The sequence below is a fragment of the Herpailurus yagouaroundi genome, unplaced genomic scaffold (genome assembly GCF_014898765.1).
Source record: "Herpailurus yagouaroundi ecotype Mexico unplaced genomic scaffold, PumYag 139, whole genome shotgun sequence".
In the NCBI taxonomy this organism is placed as follows: Eukaryota; Metazoa; Chordata; class Mammalia; order Carnivora; family Felidae; genus Herpailurus; species Herpailurus yagouaroundi.
Window position 1 is genome coordinate 505839 of NW_024412394.1, and position 24228 is coordinate 530066.

The following is a 24228-nucleotide window of genomic DNA, read 5'->3' on the forward strand; positions in this document are numbered from 1 at the left end:
ATCTCTCGTCAGTCTCTTTCTGGAATGTGTTTGAATGTAGCTTAGACGGATTTGAAATCCCAACATGGGATGCACCAAGTTTAGACAGTATCCACAGAGTTGTTCTTCCTTTTCTTTGTCCTAAAATTGTTTCTTACAAATTTTCAACCGGGGGTTGTCCTTCATATGGATCAGTTTAATTGGGTGGGTGGTACTTGACATGGGTCTGTGACAACTGCAGAGAAAAACTTAAGAGCAAATAAAAGGACTGGGGTGGAGGGGTTGCTGGGGAGCAATTTCCTCACAAAAACTTGTGAGGAAACTGTTTTCACCAACACCTCACTTTCAGCAATGGGATAGAAATGGGGAGAAAACACTGGCCTCCCTCTTGTTACTTGGCGTCTACCTTCAGCCAACTCTCTACCCCCACTCCCAGCAGCTAGACCATACACACTGCAACGACAAGGGAGTAGAATTTACGTAGTGTTTTGGTTTATTATCTTAGTGTTGTCACAGTGACAGGAAACCCCACAGTAGGAAAAAGAACTCCTACTAGAACCTACTTCTTGCCATCCCCTCTCCCCAGGGCTCAGAGCCTCTAGGCTTTTCTTCTCTCCCTCCTTGCAGGCCTTTCCTTGGCCCTTGGTATGCTAGGATGTGGCCAGGAATCAGAAACCGATTCCATTTTCTACCACTAGCTGTGTGCCGCATTCATGGAAAGTAGGGAGCTACACACAGGTATCCAACTTGGTTACCAAGATTACCAGTTCCCCCAAAGCTGAATCCCTCAGCCGTCTGGTAAACCAGTGGCACTTCACTGCCCCAGGGTGGTTGGCCACCTTTCTGGGTTTCTTCCCAGTGCAACATGACTGCCACCATTCAGGATGGCTACCCACATCTGCTATGGCCACCATGAGTTCTGTTGTGCCGGCAGGGCTTCCTCCTCAGAACAGTGCCCGGGCAATCTTCCTCCCTGTGGCCTTGATCCTGGGAAAGGAACCCCCTCCTCCCTCACTTGGGGGAGTTCCTGAGGCAGAGGGGCTGCTGGTGAGACCCAGTGTAGCAAGAGAGGGCCTTCGCCGCTGCCGTAGAAGGAAATCGTGCGAAGCTCCATCCATAGCGTAGAAGACGTTAGCCGAGGGTGGGATGGTCAGCTCTGTGTGTTCAGAGAGGGAGTGTCGAGAACAAACATGGTCATTCCCCCCACAACCACCTGGTTGTGGACGCCTTCCCACTGCTGGGCATCCCTCTCCGCCCAAATCTGACTTCCTTCATGGCCTCTCACCTCGCTCCCCCGGTAGCAGCTGCACTAGCTCATACTCCGAAGCCACTGCAGAATCACGATTGTTTTTTTTAAGGACACGACTAATGACACTCGGAGCCTTGTCCTGGCTTGTCACCTGGTAGGACAGAGACCAAAAGGACAATAAATTGGCCATCACCTCTGCTTTCTAGCCCTTCAGTTCTAACCACTGATCCCAACCAAAAATGGTTACCGGTGTCAAACACTTTAGAATGAACAGGGAAACCCTATACGGTGGTTCCCTGTACCGCACAAGCCTATACTCCATGGTGTCCAGTGAAATAGGGCTGCTTCCCTATGACAAAACTGTTGGTTCTATAAATCTAATATGGCCACCAAAATTCAAGGTGCAGCAGCTAATGCAAAGTAGCCTTTAAAATAAAACAGCTGCCATAACCTTGGGGAGCCTGGGTGACTCAGTCAGTTAAGCATCCGACTCCTGGTTTCAGCTCAGGTCATGATCTCACGGCTCTTGAGATCAAGCCCCGAGCTGGGCTCCGCACTGACAGCATGGAGCCTGCTCGGGATGCCCTCTCTCTCTCCCTCTCTCTCCCTCCCTCCCTCTGTCCCTTCCCCACTTATGTGCGCACACTCTCTCTGTCCCTCTCAAGGTAAATAAATAAAAAAATAAGAAAACAGCTGCCATAACCAAAGGTCAGAATTAAAACTAGAATCATCCTCTTCTTGGCTATTCAAACCTAAGACAACACCTGTAGCCCCACAAGGCATCATCCTTCACCCCTACCCCCAGTCCACAGCTTCCTCACCAAGATGCTCTTGTAGACGCTACCATCTTCCCCCAGCTCCATCTGGACTCGGATGATTCGGCAATCAGAGGCCCCTGGCCCAGGCCCCCCTCCCCCACATCCAGTCCCCCTGGAGGCCCCCTCTGCACCCCCACTGAGTGGGGAGCCACAGGAGGCGGAGCGGCGGTGACCTCGAGAAGGCCTGGGAGAGGACGCTGGGGGAGAGAGGTGGCTGGGGTCAGCCGGACTGTGCAAAGATGGAGTGCTTTCCAGGGCAGAGTCCAGAGATGAGACAGATGGCCACTTCATGTGCTGGGGACAAACAACATGAGGGACTGGCATGAAGGCAGAGAAGTCAAGCAAGAAACATTCACAAGGGCAGGTTCAGTGTTGAGTCAGAGGTCAGAGATCAGGAACAGGGCTCACCTGGGCCAGCCGCGTCAGCAGAGGGGCAGGGGCTCCAGGTACGTCACCTCCCCCGACACTGGGCCGGTCCCAGGAGACAAGAGGGGTGGGACCTCCAACAGAGCCCAGAACCCTGGAGTGGCAAGAGACAGGGAGGGTCAGAAGAAGAAGGGCTCTTCTCCCAAGTAGCTTCCCCAAGATGCTACCCCCCCTTCCCGCGGACTCCCTCACTCTGTCCACTGTGAGATGACCAGCGTTGGCCGAAGCACCCGTGGGGCAGGAGGGTCACTGGTACCAGGTGGCTCCACCTCACAGGATACTCGATGGCTGTGAAGGGGGGGAAATGGGCAGAAGTCAGGACGTGACACACCGATCCCCACACTCAACCCCAGCCCTGGAGTCCCAACCTTGCCCAGCCAGTCACCTCTGGGCCTCTGTCAGTGGCCGGAGCCCCTGTAGCCACCGCTGAATATCAGGGTCAGGTCGGAGGTCATAGCCACGACATTCGTTCTGGAGCCGCCGCAGTTCCGAAAGGACAGCAAACTCCTAGGAAGGAGCCGACAGTCTGCAGGAGCCAAAACTCAGGGACCCCCGACTTTCCCCATCTCCCTCCCCTTCCTGGGACATGACTAGAGATGTCTAGCATCCGGCCCATGCACTCCCCTCACCTTCCTCCGCTTGTCAAAATTGATGTATCCGTTCTGCAAAAATAATGGGGATGGGGTGAAGCCCAACCCTGCCACAGAGAGACTACCCCTTTCCAAGCACACACACATCCACATTCAACTCACACACACTTCATTCGCTAGGCCTCTGACTCCTCCGTCCTTTCCCTGGCTCCCCCTCACTCCCGTCATGCCCTAAGCCCCCTACTTTACCCTTGAAATTGAATGGTCACAGGTAGAAAGGGTGTCCATTTCATAGATGAGAAAATCAGGGCTCAGAGAGAATGAGGAACTTGCCCAAGATCTCAATGTTTGTTTATTTAACAAATGCTACATATGCTTACATTTAGGGCACGTTCTAAGCACTTGCCAAACATTAATTCACTTAATCCTCATAATAACAGACTGACATAGACACTGTCACTGGTTTCCTGTTTACAGATCACTAGGCACAAAGAAGTCAAGCAACTTGCCCAAGTAACAGAACCAGAATTCTGGCAATCTGGCTCGAGCCCTGGAGTTCAAGCGCTAACACCCCACGGCACCTTTCTGGAAGGTCTGTCTGGCCCTGAGGCCCATTTGTTCCCTCATCACAATGCACACATTAACACACACACCACCGACCTCCAGCTCATCCTTGGAGGCTGCATCCAGCATCACCAGGTCCTTCAAGAAGGTGCCAAGATATGGGACCACACCCTGAGGTCAGAGGTCAGGATTAGACCCCCCGCCCCGGATCTGAGAGCTCTCCATTGCTCTGCACTTTCCTATCCCATTGTCTTGAAGGACAAATTTAATTCCCCCACCCCGCTATGCCTCCCCTCTACATCCCTCAGTCTGCTGCCCCCCACACACTCCTTACTCCTTCACAACCACCCCCCAACTGGTCACTCACCCCACCCCGGGAGCCAGACCTCGGGGCCTTCTTGGAATTTGGCTCCAGAGAGGGCTGCAGCTTCGCCTCCTGGGCGGGGGGAGGGAGGGGACAGAACAAGGAGATATAGGTGTGGCACGTGCAGCACGGGGAGCAGGGGTGGCTGGGAACACCAGGGAATAGGGCCTCACCTGCAGGAGGAGCTCCCGGCTCTGGGAATAATTATCCTCCTCGGAGAAAATCTGGCAGAGGCTGGAGAAGACTCTGAGGCTGTCCCTGAGGGGTGGAAGGCAGCAACCTTGAGGATGGGCCAGGCTCACCCCCACGCCTCTTCCCAGCCCTCAGCTCCAGGCCGGTGCCCCATCCTCCCCACCTGGCTGCTTCTCCCCAGGCTGCTCGAAGCCTGTGGATGGGGCTGGACTGCAGGGCCGACACAACAGCATAAACCGAAGAGAAGTTTCGGAGCAGACGACACTCCTGTGGGGGTCACAGAGGCAGGCCAGAGCTTTGGGACCTCTCTCTCAACACCAGGGTCCCCAACGAGGCCAAGCCTCTCTCTTACCTCTGCCACACGGATCCACTTCTCCAGGAGCCGAGCCCTCTGGGGAGGACGGAGTGGCCGAATGGTCACCTCTCCAGGCCCCTCTCCAGTTGAGGTAGCCCCCAGGACAGAGCTGACCACAGCCCCTGCCACCTTGTTGAACTGTGTGACAGTAGCTCTGACGGATGGGCAGAGGTGGGAATGTCCTGGCCGGTCTCTATGACCCCACAGGCTCCCCAGGCACTGAGAGGGGACCAGATTGAGAAACAGCTCCTGCAGGGCAGAGGTCAGAGGTTAAGGCTCATAGTCAAGCGAGGTCAGCCTTCCAATATCAAAGGTGTGAGGATCTCAGGTGGCCAAGGAACCAAAGGGGCACAGGGTGTGAAGGGTAACAATCAAGGGGAAAGGGAGAAAGGTCAAAACTGAGTGGACAGAGGAAGCTGGGAGCTGGATCAGGAAGGGTTGGAAGCAAGGAAAGGATCTGGAGTGAGGGAGAGGTTAGTAAGGGGGCGGGGGGGGATGGGGTCAGAGGTCAGGGTCTCACCGCATCTAGCAGGGTCAGCTGTTCGGCCAAGTGGTCAGCGAGGAACACCAGGACATCCGTGGGGTCAGCAGGGGGGTCGCCGGGGAGGGCCAGGGACTTAGGAAGGTCTGGGGCCTGGGGGTCCACCCGGGACCGGAGGTTGCGGATGAGGTCAGCGCTGCCCCCCCCAACACCCTCCCCTGCTGCATACCCTGTCCGAAGCAAGAAGCTCTCAAGCCGGTCAAGCTGACCCTTGACCTCAGAGCCAAAATCCTCAGGGTGAGAGGCCAGCCAGGTTGACAGTACAGAGATGGCTACCCTGGGAGAAGGGGAAGCAGCCAGGGGTCAGGTATCAAGCTGCAGCTCAGCCAGAGGGAACTGTGAGGTTAACAGTCGGGGTCACTCACCCTATTGTCCTCTCTAGTTCATCAGTAGGATGAGATTCAAGAGCTTCCAGCCTGGAAGAAGAGATTCTATCTGCCCATTTTTTTCCCAACCCCCAGTGGCTTTGACTACTTTGGTGGGATTTTCTGGCTTTAGAAAGCCAGATACCATCTTGGTCCCTTATGACCCTGACCTGTCAGCCACAAGCCCTAGCAGGGCAGGCGTGGAGGTGAAGGCCCGGTGGGTGGCCAGGAAAGCTGATGTGAAGGTCACGTCAGCCCCTGATGTCCGAGCATCCAGCAAGTGTCTGACCAGGGCCTCCAGAGTGCCAGCTCGGAGCCTTCGAGAGGAACGCGGGGGAGGCGTTGGGGCCTGTTGGAGACAGAAGGACAATTACTGACCCTTTTTTCACCTTTGCCCCTAGATCTCTGGGGAAAATCCCAGACCTAGGAGATGGTCCAGGCTCGTCATAGGAGATTCAGAGAGGGCAAAAGACTTGATCTAAGTCACATGGCAGAGTCCAGGTCTCTAGACCTCCAACTCAGCACTCTGGCCAAAAAGTTGGCCAGAGGAAAGGGGGCTGGGTGGTGATGATGGGTCAGAGGTGAGAAGCCAAAGTCAGGATCTCACCAGGGGATCAAGAGGCCGATACTGGCGGCTTGTGACAGTAAAGATGGCACCATCCTCCTCCTCATCCCAGACAGACACAGGGGCCTGGAGGAGCAAGGAAGGGGAAGTCAGACAATCCGACACCACCCCCCACAGGCCCCAGCCCTCACCCCCAGGCCCTACTCCTCCCTCTGTACCCCTCACCTGTGGTGGCGGGGGACAGTACCAGCGAGTGCGAGGGGTGGGGGGGGGCTGGTGACCCCAGGTCTCCCCCACTGGGGCCCAGACAGCCCCCCCCAAGCCGCCTCAGGGCCCGGTGGAGTCGAGGGGGTGGCAGTGGGGAGGTGGGTGGGATGCACGAACCCTGGGCCTGGAGACCGCTGTGGCCCTTTCCCCCCAGAGCTGAACCCCAACACAGCACAGAAGCAAGGTGCAAGGGGAAGCGAGAGAGGCAGAAAGCCAGAGGCAGAGACCTTGAGAAGCTGGAACCTCAGTCACAGGCACAGCCGCAAGCTCCGCCCTCCCCCCCTCCCCCGCAGGAACTGACCGAGCCCTAAGAGATAGTCCTTCCCCTTAGCCCCCTTCCCCCTGGTCCCTCAATGCTGGAGACCCCCTCGAGGTGGCGGCTCAAATCCCAGTACAGGAAGGAGAAGGGGAAGTTGGGATGATTGGGGGGGGAGGGGGGGCGCAGACTCAGAGTCACGTGGCCCCAGCCCCTCCCCCAACCGATCCCGAAAAACCAGCCCTGCCAGTCACCCTGCCCTCACCCAGTCTCTGGACCCAGGAGTCCAGGGCCTTGGGGCCCCGAATCCAATTTCTGGCCCCTCCTGAGGCCCCGAATCCTGCTTCCGGCCACCACCATTAGTCCCGGAGGAAAGCTGGTTACCCCCCCACACACACACTCAATCTGGGATCTTTCCTCCAAAGTCGGAGAACCTGGGCTTCCCGCCTCCACTCATTGCCCAGCAGGAGAGGGGGAGGGGTCACAAAATCGAAGGGTTCCCTCCCAATCCCAGAGTCAGAGGAGTCGGTTACTGTGGAAACAAACCCCTCCCCGCCAAACAAAAACAAGGAGGGAGACAGGGACCAAGACACAATGCCCAAAGAGGCAGGCACACTCTGGCATAAGCAGGTAGAGCCTGAGACCCGCAGGACAGAGAGCCAGACGCTCTGGCAGTAACAGGGAAGGTTCCTGCGGGCAGGTCCTGAGTCACACTGCCACAGAGAACCACAGAAATTCCGGGACTCCCCGCAGCGGGGAGACAGGCAGCCACCCAGCAAGAGGCGCGGAAATTACGGAGGCTGAGGGAAAGAGATGAAGGGACACACAGACACCAGAGAAAGGTGGAGAGTCTCCGAAATTTATACCTCCCCGACTTCCCACCACCCGCGTCTCACCTCGTCTTCTTCCTCCTCCTCCTCTTCCTCCTGCCCCCCGCCCACGCCCTGGCCACTTGGGCCCCCACCCTCTTCGGGGTCTCGGCTCCGGAAGCTGCTCAGCACGACTCCCCCGGGGGGGCTCGTGTCCCAAAGCAGCCGCAGGGGCCGCGGGAGCATGGCCGAGTGAAGGAATCAGCGGGGTCGGGCCATGGGGGCGCCTGGGGAGAAACGGAGGGGGGGGCAGGTGGAGAGTCAGGTTGGCGCGGGGGATCGGGGAGGAGAGGGATGCGGGTGGGTGCCTAGGTAACCGTATGGAGGTCCTGGGGGGGGCAACATAGGAGTGGAATATGGGGGGCCCTGGTGCATTTGGGGGATGAGGGGGTCACGAGTACGAGAACGGGCAGGGTCACAGGGTGTTCTGGCTCTGACCTGCTCAGGGAATGGTGGGAGCAGCGCGGGTCCCGGGCCGCTGTTCCCGTCGGTCTCCAGTCCCCAAACGAGTCCCTGGACCGAGTCCCCTCCTCGGCTTTTCCGCACCCCCGTTACCCCCCCGCCAGGCTCCCGGGCCCTCCCGCCCTTTCCGCTCCCCCCCACGTCCGCCCGCTCCGACAGCAGGAGCCAAAAAGGGAAGGAAGTGAGGACAGGAGCCAGGGTTGCGGACTAGGGGAGCCCTGGATGCCCAGCGGCCAGAACCCAGGAGCCCGGGTCCCCAGCTCCGCTGTGCTCGGGACCCCCTACTCGGGGATCCTGGAGCCCTCTTCGCCCCACACTTAATTGGAATGGATGCCGGCCTCCAGCTCCCGAGGGAGGACAGGGGTCGAATTTGACATTCCCCTCCCCACTACACAACGCCGAGGCTAAAACAACCGTGGGAAGCGCTTTAGGTGGAGAGGGATCTGTTACTCCACCCCGCGGGGTTACACTCCCCACCCACGCGTGTAGCGGACTGCAATCCACTCCGCGTTTTCCGAAGAGCGCTGGGTTCCGGCCCTCTCGCAAGGGGGCGGAGCAGGAAGTCGACACATCCGGTTCCAGATTCGACACTCCCGGGTTTCCGGCGCTCGGCGCCGGTATCTGCGCTCCCTTCTGCCCACCCCCAGTGCACTTTGCTAGAGGGCGTCCTCCCCGCCTTGGGTGGCGCCCGACCCCGAACTGTTCCGGAGGATCGGGTGTCGCCAAAACGTTCGAGAGGTCGGGGAGATTGGCAGGAACCAGAAGTGACTGTAAGAGTCTGTGCTTGCAGAGGGGACCCGTGGGGTGGAAGGAGACACGGTGTTGGGAGCACCAGAGCATAACTTTATTCCAGCGGCCTGGCCGACTGTCCTGCCCCTCGGATGTCCCTAGGCCAAGCCGCCGCTTCCTTCGTCCAGTAGTTACCTGACCCAACACTTGCTGTTCAATACTTAGGATGTAAAAAAGACTAATTTCTTCTGATGAGCGCCCTCCAGTGGGCGCCCGGCCCTGTGCCGCAGCGGGACACAGCAGTGGACAGACAGGCACGTCCTTGCCTTTGAGGAGCCGACGGTCCGGAAAGGGAGACAGGCATTTAACAACGACTCGTACAATCACTTAAATACAACTGATGAACCGTACAGGAGGAACACGCAGCGGTCTGAGGGAATAACGAGGCTGTCCTGGAGCCCAGAGAGGGCGAGGGCAGAACAGACAAAGGGCACAGACCAGGGAAGGTGGGAGCCGTTGGAGAAAAGGAATAGCCATCGGTGTGGTGAACACTGAGGGGAGGGCTGGAGGGCAGAGGTGGGGTTGAAGAGGCAAGCAGTGGCTCCAACGTGGGAGATGCACAGGCCAGGACAAGAACGGATTTAGCTTCTAGAGCACTGGTTCCCCAATGTGACGCCTGTCCCAGTGGTCCTGGAGACTGTTTCAGTGGGTTTATGAAATTAAGGCTATTCATAACAATACTAAGATGTTACTTGCCTTTTTCATTCTCATTCTCTAAAAACAATGTACTGTGGAGTTTTCCAGCAGCTGAGTATTGACCTCATCGTCCTCACAGCTAATGGAATGCGTGCTTATGTGTTCTTGTGTTAAATTTTTCTCAGTTTTAAGTTCTAGTATCATTAATATCTAGTTTATAACCCACATAAGCAAAGGTTCTTTAGAGTTCCTGACCGTTTTTAAGTGGTCCGGGGATGAAAAACAACAACAAAAATCGAGAACCCCTGCCTTAGAGCTCTAAGAAGGGAAATGCTATAGATTCGTGTCCTTTAAAAAAAGCATTCCAGCCGCTCCTTGGAGAGAGAGAGGTTGGAGGGAGCATGAGCAGATGATGGTGTACTATTTGGTGGAGCTAGTACAGTAGCTTAAACCACAGATGACGGCGGCTTCCCCAGGATGGTGGTGAGTGTTCTCACTGGGCTTTCTGGAAGAGAAATAAAAAGGTGAGGAATGCCGGATTTTAGGAAGTGACGTGAAATGCTCATGATCAGTCCAGAGATAAATGCACCATCATGGGCACAGAGGGTGGCAGAAGAATGGGGCTCACAGTTTCAGGGGGTTTTCTGCCTGGCAGATACTGCCAAGGGCTTTTGCTTAATCCTCCCAACAGCCTTCAGAGGCTCTGCTGTCTATACAGTAGCCACCATCCACATGTGTCTCTTGAACATTTGAAATGTGCCTAGTCTGAAAGAGTATTATTAAAATTAATTTTAGGGGCGCCTGGGTGGCTCAGTCAGTTAAGCATCTGACTTCAGCTCAGGTCATGATCTCGTGGTTCGGGAGTTCGAGCCCCACGTTGGGCTCTGTGCTGGCAGCTCAGAGCCTGGAGCCTGCTTCGGCTTCTGTGTCTCCCTTCTCTCTCTCTACCCAACCCCCAACTTGTACGTGTGCACATGCTCTCTCTCTCTCTCTCTCTCAAAATTAATCGCTTAAAAAAATTTTACCGGGTTTTTTTTTTTGATGTTTTTTGTTTTTTGGGTTTTTTTTTGCTTTTCTTTAAGTAGGCTTCATGCCCAGTGTGCAGCCCAATGCAGGACTTGAACTCAAAACCTTGAGATCAAGACCTGAGCTGAGATCAAGAGTCAGCCGCTTAACTGACCGAACCGTCCAGGTGCACCTCTTCTTACCTTTTTGATGTGGCTGCTAGATTATTTAAATGTACATATGTGGCTTGTATCATATTTCTGTTGGACAGTGCTGCCTAATTTTTTTTTTTTTTTTTTTTTTTTTTTACCCTCACACCCAAGGAAACTGAGGTGTTGGTTTAAGTGGAATATTCAAAGTGGCAGGAGTCAACCCAGGTGTGTGTGAATTCCAAGTTCAGGTTCTGCCCGCCATGCCAGTGGAAGCCAGAGCCTTCCTCTACCGGTGAGGAGTTGCAGGGAGGGTCTCAAATGAAAAGGGAAAGAAAAGAAGAGGAGAGCTATTACCTTCTCCTTTGAATCCTTCGAAGTACACATGTAGGCAGCTGTGGAGAGAGATTGAGAAGGGATGGGATGGGGGAGATGAGATTGAGAGGGATAGGTGTCAGGCTTCTGGGAGTAGGCAGGGACTGTCATGGTCACAGTGGGGGTCAGGGTCTAGGTGGGACTCACACTCACCAGCCCAGCCCAGTGCTTTGATGAGCCCGAGGAGGAGAAAGGCAGACAGGAAGAGGCCCACACCATCCTCCAGGGTGGGCCCAGACAGACCTGGCAGGTGGAAGGGAGAAAAGTGAACCCCTTAGTATCTTCCCGGGGCGCCCACCCCCTCCCCTGCCCCCACTCCCCGCTCCGGTCACTCCATCCTCCTCCTGGCTCTTACCTGCCACCTCCAGGGTGACCTCTGCGCTGCGCCCCAAGGCCGGCAGGGTGGGGTGGTGGACACGACAGGCATAGCGTGCCCCATGATGCTCGGCAGTTATGGGGACCGGCTGCAGGTGCGCGGAGAGGCTGACGGTGCCGTCTGAGTGGTGGAGCAAGGCAGAGAGCCACTTCTGCCCCTCAGCCTTCTGAAAGCTGCCCTCTGGGCCACCTCGGAGCTCCCACTCCACTTCCAGACCCTCAGAGGGATAGAAGTGGGACACGAGGCATTGCAACTGGGGAGGTGCCTCCCCCCGGGTAGCCCATACAAGAGGTGCCGGTGTCAGGGATACTTTGGGTGGCTCTGGGGAGAAAACATGAAAGGAGCAGGGGGGGAATCAATCCACATTGTCCTCCCATGGAGACCCTCAGTTTGCCCCATGGCTTCCCCCAAACTGGGTTTGAGTTTTTCTCTCCTAGGATGGGGAACCCGCTGTCTCCCCACTGGTGCTTCAGAGGGATTCCCATGCTAAAACCCTCAATCCCAGGGACGCCTCTTCCTCAGATTTGGGAACCTTTATCCCAGTCACTCAGATTCCCAGGGACTTCCACCATTGCCCCTCGGAAGCCCGGGGACCCCAATCTACCTCCCATCACTCGCCCAGCACCCTCTTCTCCCCTATCCCTCTTCCATCATGATGTCCCCATAATGCCAGTGCCCATCCTTTACCCGTGGGGACCCCTGGACCCCAACTCACTCTGTACAGCAAGCTCCAGAGCGACCTGCCCTTGCAGGTATGGCAGGTGTACAGTGGCCAGATAGGTGCCCTCCTGGAAGGGCTGCATTGCAGGCAGCCAGAGGGTCCCATTTCCAGTCCACGGACCCCACGGCTCATCATCATCCCAAGCAGCAAATGCCACTGCCCCCTCTTGGGCAGGTGGCATTTGCTCACTCAGCCCAGGCGTTGCAGCCAGGAGTAGGTGCCCTTTGCCCAGGTGCTGGCGTCGCCACTCCAGCCCAAAGGGAGGGGGACCTGGGGCCAGAGATGTAGCGGCCTCAGAGGTGGGGGGCATGTAGGCAAACTTCAAGTCCAGCAGAGCATCTTGTCCCAGTCGGATCCGAGGGGTGGGGGTGTGGGTGAGGACAGTCAGCACAGCTGGGGAAGATGGGGAGAGGAGGGGAGGGGAAAGGGCATGAGGGAGAGAAAAAGAAAGGGAAAAATAGACAAATAGAGTTATAGGGAAGATACAACTAGAATTCACCCAGCCCTCAGAGAACACCTCCTTTTCTGATTCCATCTTCTAGTCCTCCCTGCAAATCCCCTTTGTTCTGGGACTGGGTGGGACCCAAAGTAGCTGAGAGTGAGCAGATACAGCTAGAGATGAATAGGGGCAGGGAGTGGGGACAGTCCTTGAAGGCTGGGCTGAGCACACAGCCCACTCAGTGGGCTCTGAGAGCACTTCTGACACAGCCTGAACCAGCCCAGTCCCCATGCACCACCCTTCAAGAGCCTTTAGGCTTTAAAGAGCTTTTGAGGCCTTAAAGCCTTAAAGCTCACTCTTGTCACTGGTGAAGACTGTGAAGACTCAGGGATGTCAATCCTATGGTGCCGTACAGAGTACTTTTTGACTGCTATTTATATGGTCCTGTAGACCAGTTGTTTCACTTTTCCGTGGCTCAGCTGAATCTCCTAAGTGGGAATAATGATGATGATCACAGTGCCTATCTTACGGGGTTGTAGTGAAGTTTAAATCATATAATGCCTCTTGCTACCCGGAATTATTCATTTCCTGATTCTGGATAACAAAGGCACCTATGTATGAAAGGCACTTAGAATGGTACCCAGAATACAGTAAGTCTACCAAAGTGTTTGCTGTGGTTACACTTGACCATCAGCCAGACCAACCGAACGTGCCCCAACTCGACAGCATCTCTCCCCATCAACATTCCCTCCCCCTGCTCCAATGCCCATTCTCTCTGCCTTGATGAATGATCACCACCAGCCCCACACCCGCCCCCCCCCCATTCCCCATGCTAAAGGGCTTGGAGTCACTAAGACTCCATCCTCTCTAATGCTTTCACTCAACTAATATTTATTGAGTACCTGTGATGTTCAAGGCAGAGGACTGAGCAGTGACAGGCAGTCCCTGCCTTCAGATTTCTTACAGTCTAGTAAGGGAGACGATGAGTAAATTGCCAAACATAACATACTGTGTACTATCCCAACCAGGCCCTAATTCTGTCTTCCAAATAGACCTCACCTGTTTCCAACTCAAGTTCTCACCAACATACATTTGGACAATTACAGCCTCCTCTCGGGCCTTCCTATCCTTGGTCTCTCTCTTCTTCGATTCATCATCCACACTGGAGCCACACAGTGTCGCTACAATTCTGATCCAGTCACTTGCCTGTTTAAAAAACCCAGCTGCCTAGGAAGCCAGCAACTAAAGGCACAGGCTGAAGCTAAATGGCCCAGGCTCCATTCCTGGCCTAGCTTCTTACAAGCTGTTCTTGGACAAGTTACCAAAGTGCTCTCAGATTTCTTCATCTGTGACATGGAGATGATATCAGTACCTAGTTCCTATGGCTGTTGAGAGGAAAAAATGGGATCATGTCTATAAAATGCTTAGAATAAGACCTGGCCATAGAAAATGCTCGGTGAATGTCAGGTGTTACTATTTTCATTACTACTGTTGCCGTCATCATCACCACAGACTTGCTGGGTATCTCGAAGAAATCATTTAATCTACATTTTTCTCATTAGTCCAGTGATCTGATCCTTGCCTACTTTTGTAAGAATTAAGTTTTAAAAAGCCTGGCTTTTGGGACAATGGCGCACACACTTCTGATGGTTCACTATCACTTATAAAGCCCAGATCTCAGGGTACTTGATAATCCACCTGCCAACCTATCTGTCCAGACTTCTCTTGCACCCTAAGGACCGGCTCTAGAGAATCCCTTTCTTGTGACTAGTAGAAATTCTAATCAGGCCGCCTGGGTGGCTCCGTTGATTAAGCGTCTGACTTCGGCTCAGGTCGTGATCTCACAACTCGTGAGTTCGAGCCCCGCATCGGGCTCTGTGCTGACAGCTCAGAGCCTGAGCCCGTTTCAGATTCTGTGTCTCCCTCTTTCTCTGTCCCTCCCCGACCTCTCAAAAATAAACATTTTTTAAAAAAATTTTTTAAAAAGAAAGAAACTCTAATCATTGGGCCATTCTTTGCTATGGTCATAGGTTCCTTCGGTTTATAATGTCCTTCCCCATTTTCTCCCAAACATCTAAATACTTCATGTCCCACAAGGTCAGGTCCACTGCTACCTCCTCCCAGGATGTTTGGGTCCTTCCCATAAAAGTCCTCTTTCTTCTCTTGTGATTATGCAATTTTTAATCCTAGTTTCTGAGCACTACAAGGTTAAACTTCTCTCAATGTTATGGGAGTTTTTGTTGAATAAATTAAAAATAAAGTAGGTAATTCACTTAGTTTATTAAAATCCAAAAACAGACTCTTGAATTGTCAAAAACCCATACGATTTTAATAAACAAAATCTGAAGGTTTTACAGGTTAACCCTGAAGCTAACAGTGCTCTTTAATATGGGTTGATGGAGGGGCACCTGGGTGGCTCAGTTGGTTGAGTGTCCGACTCTTGGTTTGGGCTCAGGTCATGATCTCACGGTTTGGGGGTTCAAGCCCCACACCGGGCTCTGCGCTGGCAGTGCGGAGCCTGTTGAGGATTCCTTCTCTCCCTCTCTGCCCCTCCCCCGCTCTCTCTCACTAAATAAATAAATAAACTTTAAAATGGGTTGATGGAGCAATTTTAGACCTGCATCCTACAAACTGGACTCTGAAAAATACAAATGGAAATTTGTACTTGTTTTTATGGCTTGTATTACATAGGTTTTTGCTTTGCTGTTAATAAAGTGAATGGTAACAACTATTATAAAGTATTACAGAAAAAAATTTAAATCCAAACCTAATCAAGTGACACGATGAAGAAATACTTGGCCAAATACAGAATTTAGGAAATTCTACAGAACAAGTGACAAACCAGTACCATTTGGGGGGCTGGGGGGAGCACTTATAGAATAAAAGAGACAAGAGACAAAACTGTTGTGGACTGAATGCCTGTGATACGCGCCCCACCCCACCCCCCAAGTTCATTGTTGAAGCCTTCCTGGCCAGTATGACTAAACTGTTGACTCTTGAACAACACAAGTTTGAACTGTGAGGGTCCACTTATATGCAGGGTTTTGGGGTTTTTTTTTTACAGTACAATACTATAAATGTATTTTCTTTATGATTTTCTTTTTTTTTTTTCCTAATGTTTATTCATTTTTAAGAGAGAGACAGAGCACAAGCAGGGGAGGGCCAGAGAGAGTGGGAGACACAGAATCCGAAGCAGGCTCCAGGCTCCCAAGTCATCAGCACAGAGCCCAGCGTGGGGCTGGAACCCACAAACCGCGAGATCATGACCTGAGTCAAAGTCGGACGCTTAACCAACTGAGCCACCCAGGCGCCCCTATGATTAATTTTCTTAATAATATTTTTTCTTTAGCTTACTGTAAACATACAGTATGTAATACATATAACAAAACATGTGTTAATCATTGTTTACATTATCAGTAAGATTTTCAGTCAACAGTAAGCTATGAATGGTTAAGTTTTGGGAAAGTCAAGTACACAGAGATTTTCGACTGCTGGGGGCGGGGTCAGCACCTATAGCCACCCCCCACCCCCAATACACACAGTTGTTCAGAGTAAGCTGTATTTGGAGATAGGGGCTGTGAAGAGGTGATAATGGTTAAATGGGATCATTAACATAGGGCCCTAACCTGATATGCTGGTGTCCTTTTAAGAAAAGGAAGCAACACCAGAGCTCACTTTCTCTCCTCCATGAGGACACAACCAGAAGTGGCCATCTGCAACCACAAAGAGAGAGCTCTCATTAGACACCAACCCTGCAAACACCTTAATCTTAGACTTGATCTCAGACTTCTAGCCTCCAGAACTGTGGGAAAATAAATATTAAGACATCTATTCTGTGATATTTTGTTAAAGCAACCCAAGTAGATGCAACAACCAAATATGATATATAGAACTGTTTTTGACCCTGATTCAAGCAAACCAGCTGTAAAATAACATCACTGAGACAACTGGGAAAATTTTAATATGGGCTAGGAATTAACTGATATTAAGGAATTATTGTGTGGTTTGTTTATGACAATGTTTCTTTTTTTAAGTTTATTTATTTATTTTGAGAGACAGAGTGCGAGCAGCAGAGGAACAGAGGGAGATGGAGAGACAGAATCCCAAGCAGGCTCTGAGCTGTCGTCGCAGAGACCTATGTGGGGCTCGGTCTCACGAACAGTGAGATCATGACCTGAGCCTAGATCAAGAGTCAGAAGCTTAACCAACGGAGCCACCCAGGTACCCCAATGGTTTTCTGAATTTTTTTTTTAACGTTAATTTATTTTTGAGACAGAGAGAGACAGAGCATGAATGGGGGAGGGTAAGAGAGAGAGGGAGACACGGAATCTGAAGCAGGCTCCGGGCTCTGAGCTGTCAGCACAGAGCCCAACACGGGGCTCGAACTCACAGACTGTGAGATCATGACCCGAGCTGAAGTCGGATGCTCAACCGACTGAGCCACTCAGGTGCCCTTGTAAATTTTTTTTAAGTCCTTATTTGATAAAGATGCTTACTGAAGTAACTAGGAGTAAAATCATATGATGCCTGGTATATATATATACCAAAAAAACACCAAAAAAAGAAAATAGATGGGGGGAGGATTGGTGGAACAACGGTATCTACACAGATGGGTGATGGGCCTATGGGGGTTCATTATACCACTCTCTCTACTTTTATAGGTCTTTGAAATTTCCCATAACAATTGTTTTTTTGTTTTTTTTTTTAATTTTTTTTTTAACGTTTTATTTTTTTTGAGACAGAGAGAGACAGAGCACGAACAGGGGAGGGGCAGAGAGAGAGGAAGACACAGAATCTGAAACAGGCTCCAGGCTCTGAGCTGTCAGCACAGAGCCCGACGCGGGGCTCGAACTCACGGACCGTGAGATCATGACCTGAGCCGAAGTCGGACGCTTAACCGACCGAGCCACCCAAGGCGCCCCACAATTGTTTTTTAAAAAATGAGAATTAAATACCATACACACAAGCTGCGTTAGGACAGTGTATTTGTCAACAAACATTTTGAAGTATTTGATAAGAAATACTGTCTAAATGTGTATTAGCAAAATTACCAATGATCTGTGACACTAGAAAGATTCATTTTAAATTTTACGTTAAAACAACAACTTTCATTTTCTTAAAGCCCTAATCAAGCAGAAATGCTTGAAAAGGAAGACTGAGCACAGCAACTAGTTTTTACCCCCAGGGGTCTGTGAGAAGCAGAGAATTGTCCCACCTGGGCACTCTCATGGCTCCCTATCTGTACTACTCTAATGGCCCAAATTGCTTTCTACTCTACATTACAATTACCCATGACAAACCTGCTGAGAACCTTCTAGAGAGCAGAATCTACATCTGATCACCTTTTTTTTTTTTTTTTTTTTTTCCAGAGAGAGAGAGGAGAGAGAGAGAAAGCACACACAAGTGGAAGGGGGAGAGAGAGGGAGACAGACAGGGTCCTGCAGAGCCTGACCCAGGGCTCAAACTCAGGAACCCTGAGATCATGACCTGAGTGGAAATCAAGAGTCAGCAGCTTAACTGAGTGAGCCACCCAGGTGCCCCCTGATCGTGTTCTTGACTCTTAAAAATGTCCAGGGCTACCCCAAGATTCTGACTTAATTCTCCTGGAGTGGTGGGATTCAGTGTATTTTATTATTTTTTTAAGTTTATTTATTTATTTTGAGAGAGTGAGTGAGCTCTGGTACATGAATGAGGGAGGGGCAGAGAGAGAGAGAGAGAGAGAGAGAGAGAGAGAGAGAGAATCCCCTCCTCGGGCCGGAACTCACCAACCATGAGATCATGACCTGAGCCTAAAGCAAGAGGCTAACACAACTGACTGAGCCACGTAGGCGTCCCTATATTCAGTACATTTTAGAAACTTCCAACAGGACTCTTACTTGCAGCCTGGACTGAGAACCACTGGGCCCTAATTTATCCTTGGTGCTAATAAATATTGAACCAGTGAATACATTAACAAAGTGATATGATAGTCACATGATAGTCACAACAGAAAGGCGGATAGGAAACAGCATCCACATTTTACAGTTGGAAAAACAGACTCAGAAAAAAAGTATGTTGTCACCCCCACCTCGGTGAAGCCAGAAGCCCTGGGAAATACTCCTTGCCACTGGAGAGAGCTACTATCCCCACAAGGAGCAGTTTGCCTCTGCCCCTGCCTAGGGTGAGTCCTGGGAGCTAAGAACAGAAGTGTAGGCAGAGGTGATTAGGCAGTTGCTGAGTCCCTTTCCCTGGTCCTGTAGGTGATTCACTCTCAGGGAGTAGGGTAGCAGGAAAACGGTCCTGGGGAAGGGAAGGGAGGGTACAGCCCTCAGCTGGGGTTTATCTGCTGGTTGGGCTGTGTCATTTACAAACAATGGCACAAGGGAAGCCTGGCTGGCTCAGTCCAAAGAGCATATGGCTTTTGATCTCAGGGTCTTGAGTTCGAGCCCCAGGCTGAGCATAGAGATTACTTAACATACATACATACATACATACATACATACATACATACATACATACATAAAATTTAAATCAACTTTAAACTTTTAAAAAAAGTCGCACAAGATTGAGGGAAGCCAATGACTTGACTACTCATATCCTACCCACCTTCTGCTGCGAGAAAGGTGAGCTCCTAGATACCCAGTTGATTGTTTTTATCTGCCCACTTCCTTCTCATGCCTCCTCTCCGCAAAGTGCCAGACCCCTGGGCGTCAAAACCGCATTGCACCATGCACAGAAATGGGTCTTTGCAGTGGAAACCAGGAGGTCTCCTGCCCTGTCTCTTCCTCTAAGTCCACCATTTGGTGACCACAGAATCAGCGCATCCTCACGAACTATAGGAAAGGGGCAGTCAGAAAATGTCAACGCTCTAGAGCGCAAGAGCCTTTGTTTTGCTAAGTGCAGAAGTTCCGGATGTGGGCACGGATGGGGCTTGAACCCTGGTTTTTGAAACAGAGTGAAACGCAAGATAAAGATCCAGGAGGAGAGGAGAAAAAAATTTTCCTGCTTCTGAGCCCCTCCCAAACCCCATTCCCTTACAAGTTACTCAACGTCCAGTGTAGGGAAAGTCAGCCACTCTTCCCAAAGCTCTGCCCCTGGGAACTCCACGAAGCCCCACCCCCAAACCGCAGGTTGTGGGTGGTTGTTTTCAACTGGGCAGGAGCTAGAATAAACTGTTAGCGGTAGATTGTTTAATCTTAGCCGAACCGCCTTGCTTTACAAGTAAGGAAACTAAGCCCCAATTAGTTCCAATTAAGTTCCACAGAGCGAGTCACAGGCCGATCTAGACCCTTAGAATCTACCCGTTCACCTCTACTTCCCCGTCCCAGCTACCTGTTACCATGGTGATGAGATTAGGTTCCGGCTGAGGCTCGGACTCTGGTCTCAGGAAGCTGGAGAGACTTAAGATTGGGCTGGACACGCTGACCATGAGCCAAGTCCCATCCAGGGCCCGAGGGCAGCTCTGCTCCGGGGTCAAGCCACTGGCCCAATTCGCTGAGGCAGGGAGCGGGAGGTAGCGGCTCATCTCGCAGTGTGGCGCAGGGGCGTCCGAGGGGTACCGCCTGAAGGCAGCCTGCAGGGCTCCCGCGGGGTCTGTGAGCGCGGACAAGGGAATTGCTGCTGTAGTCACCACCAGGAACGCGACGGGGAGGGCAGCGTCCAGGGAATTCCAAATGCACAAACTACCCAGTACTGAGAGATTTACAGGTAATCCAGGCTCATTTTACAAGGGGAAACTGAGGCCTGAGGTCACAGTGCGACCTAAAGAAGAGGGGGTTTCGGTGGAAGTGGGAGTTGAGGGCGAGTCCGGGATGACTCACCGCGCACTTTGAGGTAGAGCTCGGGTTCGAGGTCCGGCCGGGGAGGTAGTCTCCCTGGGCCCTGGCGCAGCAGCAGTGCGGCGGGTTTCTTGGTCAGGCGGCCCCCGCCCGCGTCCTCCACCATCCAGCACTCTATCACCGCGGGTCCCGCCGAGACGGCGGTCACCAAGCCTGGAGGAGAGGGGCGCGAGTGAGGGAGCGGTCCAGAGGTCAGGCGACCCTCGTCCCGCACCCCCGCGTCTGGCGCGTGGTGGGTCACCTCCCTCCGCCTCTTCCCTGTTCTTGAGCAGAGTCTCGGCGTTCGCTCACCCAAAGCCACGGAGAGGAGCAGAGACAGGGGCTTCATGGCGCAGCGATCCGCTCAGCTCTGAAACCTCCACTTCTCCCTTTCACTTTCATTTTCCTTGAAAGGCCGGCTGGAGAGTCGCCGGAAATCCCCTCTGGTTGGGTGAGGCCACGTGGGCGGCAGGTGCTTTCCACACAAGCCAGGCACAGATCCCGGAACACTATCTCCAGTTCTGATCTGGGGACCTCAGCCCCGCCCCGCCCTGCCCCTCCCTCTTGGACCACACAGCACCACCCACTTCCAGAAACCCTCCCCAACCCTAGGCTCCCCCTCGGTGCCCTCCTTCCAGAAACTACTTCCTAGAGAACCGTTACTCCGCTTTCCCCAACCTGCTTCGGATCCCCAGCAAACACATAGGGGCTGTTGGCAAGCCAAGTGAAATGACCAATAAATATTTTAATCACCATTTTAAAAAAAATAAGATTTAAAATAAAAACCTTGTATTCTTACGATTTATATTCCCTCCTTGTCTTCACTCCCTCCTCAATGAGAATCCAGTTGGAGGTCCCCCAAGGAGAGATAGAAGGGATTAGGGTGGAAATAAAGGGCACGTCCTTAGCGGGGTGGGGTAGGTTCTAGGACAAGGGTGGGGCTCAAAACCTGGTCCCCACAACAACACAAACACAGACTTCAGGTACAGACTACAACCACCTGACCCTTGACCCTGTGACTCCAGGATGCTCCATAGCCCCTTTCCCTCCCCCCACCACCATATGCGCCCCAGTCTGGAGCTGAGGGAAAGGAAGGACTTAGTTCCAGGGATACTTTGTGGGAGAGGGGCTGAGGGATGGAATGGGGTGGCCGATGGTGCAACATTGTTCCCCCTCCAAAATATATACAAGTCCGGTAGAGATAAGGAAGACAGTAAGCGTGGTGGGAGATCACCTGAGGGCCACAGCGCCCCTGGCTGGTGCTCCCGGTTTCCTCTTCCCCGAAAGCTGCCTCCAGGAGCCCCCCCTTCAGTTTGTTCCTCCTCCTCCACCAAAGCCCATCTCCACCTTGTGGACACTGGGTGGGGACCAGACCCTTCGGCTGGACTGGGGCGTGGCCCCACTCGCCTCGTCGCCGCTGCCCCCACCCACTCCAGGAGACTCTCTCTTGGGCGGCAGGGCTGGCCCAGCGGGCCCTCCGGGTCCGGGTCCGCCCCCGCCCAGGCGGTGCCGGCGCTCACAGTGTCCCCGGTGGCGCATGAAGCTGTCTCGCCACATGAACTTCTTGGCGCAGACGCCACACTCGTAGGGTTTCAGACCTGTGTGTGTCTTCATGTGCTCGGTCAGGTGGTGCTTCATCTTAAACTTTTTGTTGCACACGGGGCAGTCAAAGGGCCGCAGGTTGAGGTGCATGTTCACATGCCGATCTCGCATGCTCTTGTGGGAGAAGGCCTTCCCACAGTGGCACAAAAAGATCTTATTCCCATCCCCACTGCCTGCCCCTCCAGGGGTCCCCCCAGCACCACCCGGCATGCCCAGGCTCCCTGCTGAGGTGCCCCCCAGGGTCACCGCCCCGTGTTCAGCTTGGTTCCCTGGTGGCTGGCCTGGGGCCTGTGAGGAGGAGGAGGAGGAGGAGGAGGATGAAGACGATGGGAAGACCAGGATCTGGTTGCCCTGCATGTCCAAGGGAAGCAGGGGCCTCGGAGGGTGGGAGGGGGCATAGGAGGAAGGGGTTGGCCCCCCGGAATCATCAAGCCCCGCCCCAGGACCCCCACCCTCATAGGAGCCAAAGTCATTGGAGGACTCACAGAAATTGACCTGCTCCTCTCCCTTGTCCGGAGGCTCAGTCAGGGTCCGGACATCACTTATGCTAAGGGTAGCCTCTGGTCCTCCAGCCTCAGGAACCCTGGAGCCACCCCCGAGCTCTTCATCTTCATCATCCTCACAGGTCAACACCAGGTCTTCTTCCTCCTCATCCTCTTCCAGATCTGGGTCTTGGGGAACGAGGGGTGCCGGTGCTGGGCTGTTTCCACCCCGCTTCACATATACCCAGTGTTTCTGTGGCATGATGCTAGGGGGTGCATAGGTGGGCCGCCGGAGCCCACCCCCAGGGACCACAGCACCTCTCCCATCCCCATCATCGCAGAGCTCATCTGCCTCCAGCAGCAGCTTCCCAGAGGTAGCTCCGCCACTGCCAACCACAGGGGCTGGGAATACAGGGCCACCTCCTCGACGTTCCCCACTGCCCACTGCAGAAGCTGCAAATGCCTCTTGGGAAGAAGATGAGAAATCAGTGGACTCTCGGGGGCTGAAGTAGTTGCTGCTGCTGGGGGACTGATTCTCACTGGCTCGGCTGGAGGCATGGGAGCGCACAGAGCCCATGGTGGCAGGGGCCACAGTGGCCCCACTCCCCGATGGGACCCCAGCACCAGGGACAGTGGCAGAAGTGGCAGCAGCAGTGGTGATGGTGGTGGTGGTGGCTGAGGCCCGGCCTTCGCGGAGGAGTTCAGTGCACTTATCCACGATGTGCCACATTTGGAGCACCGACCCCACTGTGAGGAAGTTGACAATGTCAGCAGCAGCCATGCTGAGGCGACCAGTGTAAGCGGAAGCCAAGACAGTCTCGAAGGCGCCCGGGTCCATGACGCTGGGCAGAGAGATGGAGGTCATGCCCTTGAGTAAAACCTGGTCGTGGAAGTAAGGGGAGGAGGCAGCCAGGACAGCACGATGAGCCCTGAACTCCCGGCCCTGCACTCGGATGGACACATCGCAGAGCTGGCCCTGTAGCCGCTGCTGATTGAGGGACTCCAGAAGGGCACTGGTCACCTCAGGGAAGGACACGTGGACCACTGCAGCTGCAGGCAGGGGCAGTGGGGGTGGGGCCAGTGACAGAGGCAGGGGGAGTGCTGCCCCACTGGGAGAGAGAGGAGATGGCTCCATGGCGTGGAGGGAGGGGGTACCCCCCCAGCCACAGGAACAAGGGAAGGAGGAGGGCGGCCGGGGGGGTCTCTGGGAAGAAAAAGAGAGAAGAATGATAACATCTCATAATAACACAGCCCTTCCCTCTACAGTTTAAAAACATGTTCATACCCTTTATCCGAGTAATTCCCCACAACACTGTAAGGTAGGTATTCCTCTCAACCCCATTTGACAGATGAGGAAACTGAGGCTCGGAAAGATTACGAGATTATCCAAGGTCACAGAGCCAGTAAGTGGCAGTGCCAGGAAACACAGATGTCCTGACTCCTAATCCAGTGCTCTTTCCTTGGAGATTAGAGAAATAAGGTGTTCTTGGGGAGTGGGGTGCCTCCCCTCGGAATTTCCCATTTGCCTGAAAGCCTGAATTTCCAAAATTTACCTTACTGGTGTTTTGCAACCTTTTCTTAGGAGGGGGGCAAGTCTGTTCCTGTACCGAAAACCATCCCTCCCTCCATGTCTTTTTAGGCTATGCCCTCCCCCCCCCCCCCCAGCTCTGTCGGGAGCAAGGGCCCCTTTGCCCCTCAGCTTACCTCTAGCCCCGCCCCTTCAAGGCACGCCCCTTGGCCCTTTCGGCCCCGCCTCTTCAAGGCCCACCCCCGTGGCTCTCTCGGCCCCGCCCCTTGCCTACCCCCGCCCACACAGGACCCCGCCCCCCTCTGCTCCGCCCCAAGCGCTACTTCGACCTCCTCTCCCACCCGGAAGGCGCCCCCCAACCCCGCGCGTCCCCGCTTACCGGGCCGCGCGCCCCCGGGCCCCCCCGCCCCTCACTCGGCGGCCAGAGCCGCAGCCTGGGCCCCTCCCGCCGCCATCTTGCGCCGACTC

At 53.6% G+C, this 24228-nt stretch overlaps 3 protein-coding genes across 4 annotated transcripts; all 3 read right to left on the reverse strand.

The window, feature by feature from the left end:
• Positions 1 to 449: 449 nt before the first annotated feature.
• On the reverse strand, positions 450 to 7951 carry RGL2 (ral guanine nucleotide dissociation stimulator like 2). The gene is made up of 18 exons (XM_040473181.1): positions 7839 to 7951; positions 7428 to 7627; positions 6051 to 6134; positions 5614 to 5792; positions 5444 to 5494; positions 5058 to 5355; positions 4535 to 4786; positions 4346 to 4449; positions 4164 to 4248; positions 3994 to 4062; positions 3723 to 3797; positions 3102 to 3134; positions 2858 to 2979; positions 2665 to 2760; positions 2455 to 2566; positions 2050 to 2340; positions 1265 to 1379; positions 450 to 1135 (listed from the first exon to the last, which is right to left on the reverse strand). The coding sequence occupies exons 2-18, from the start codon at positions 7584 to 7586 to the stop codon at positions 924 to 926; spliced, it is 2337 nt and encodes a 778-aa protein (XP_040329115.1). The 5' UTR covers positions 7587 to 7627; positions 7839 to 7951; the 3' UTR covers positions 450 to 923.
• A 733-nt stretch (positions 7952 to 8684) lies between these two features.
• TAPBP (TAP binding protein) lies at positions 8685 to 20667 on the reverse strand. 2 transcript variants are annotated; one of them, XM_040473187.1, is made up of 8 exons: positions 20461 to 20664; positions 20152 to 20322; positions 19664 to 19924; positions 11908 to 12306; positions 11172 to 11513; positions 10970 to 11059; positions 10799 to 10836; positions 8685 to 9792 (listed from the first exon to the last, which is right to left on the reverse strand). In XM_040473187.1, the coding sequence occupies exons 1-8, from the start codon at positions 20495 to 20497 to the stop codon at positions 9781 to 9783; spliced, it is 1350 nt and encodes a 449-aa protein (XP_040329121.1). In that variant the 5' UTR covers positions 20498 to 20664; the 3' UTR covers positions 8685 to 9780. The 2 variants fall into 2 exon arrangements, with proteins under 2 accessions (XP_040329121.1, XP_040329120.1); XM_040473186.1 differs by lacking the exon at positions 10799 to 10836 and having other exon boundaries at positions 20461 to 20667.
• A 206-nt stretch (positions 20668 to 20873) lies between these two features.
• ZBTB22 (zinc finger and BTB domain containing 22) lies at positions 20874 to 24228 on the reverse strand. Its single transcript, XM_040473184.1, has 2 exons — positions 24140 to 24228; positions 20874 to 23436 (listed from the first exon to the last, which is right to left on the reverse strand). Exon 2 carries the CDS (start codon positions 23365 to 23367, stop codon positions 21457 to 21459), a length of 1911 nt encoding a protein of 636 aa, XP_040329118.1. The 5' UTR covers positions 23368 to 23436; positions 24140 to 24228; the 3' UTR covers positions 20874 to 21456.

Excerpts from the sequence above, each read along its gene's own strand:
- TAPBP (XM_040473186.1), bottom strand. The coding sequence starts at position 20,497 with ATGAAGCCCCTGTCTCTGCTCCTCTCCGTGGCTTTGG. Across the intron at positions 12,307-19,663 it reads TCTCATCACCATGGTAACAG|CTGTGCTGACTGTCCTCACC; the intron begins GTAGCTGGGACG and ends CATCTTCCCCAG. Across the intron at positions 11,060-11,171 it reads GGTCACCCTGGAGGTGGCAG|GTCTGTCTGGGCCCACCCTG; the intron begins GTAAGAGCCAGG and ends TCCACCTGCCAG.
- ZBTB22 (XM_040473184.1), bottom strand. The coding sequence starts at position 23,367 with ATGGAGCCATCTCCTCTCTCTCCCAGTGGGGCAGCACTCCCCCTGCCT.
- RGL2 (XM_040473181.1), bottom strand. The coding sequence starts at position 7,586 with ATGCTCCCGCGGCCCCTGCGGCTGCTTTGGGACACGAGCCCCCCCGGG. Across the intron at positions 4,787-5,057 it reads AGCTGACCCTGCTAGATGCG|GAGCTGTTTCTCAATCTGGT; the intron begins GTGAGACCCTGA and ends TCTGCCCTGCAG. Across the intron at positions 4,249-4,345 it reads GCCTGGGGAGAAGCAGCCAG|GGACAGCCTCAGAGTCTTCT; the intron begins GTGGGGAGGATG and ends TCCACCCCTCAG.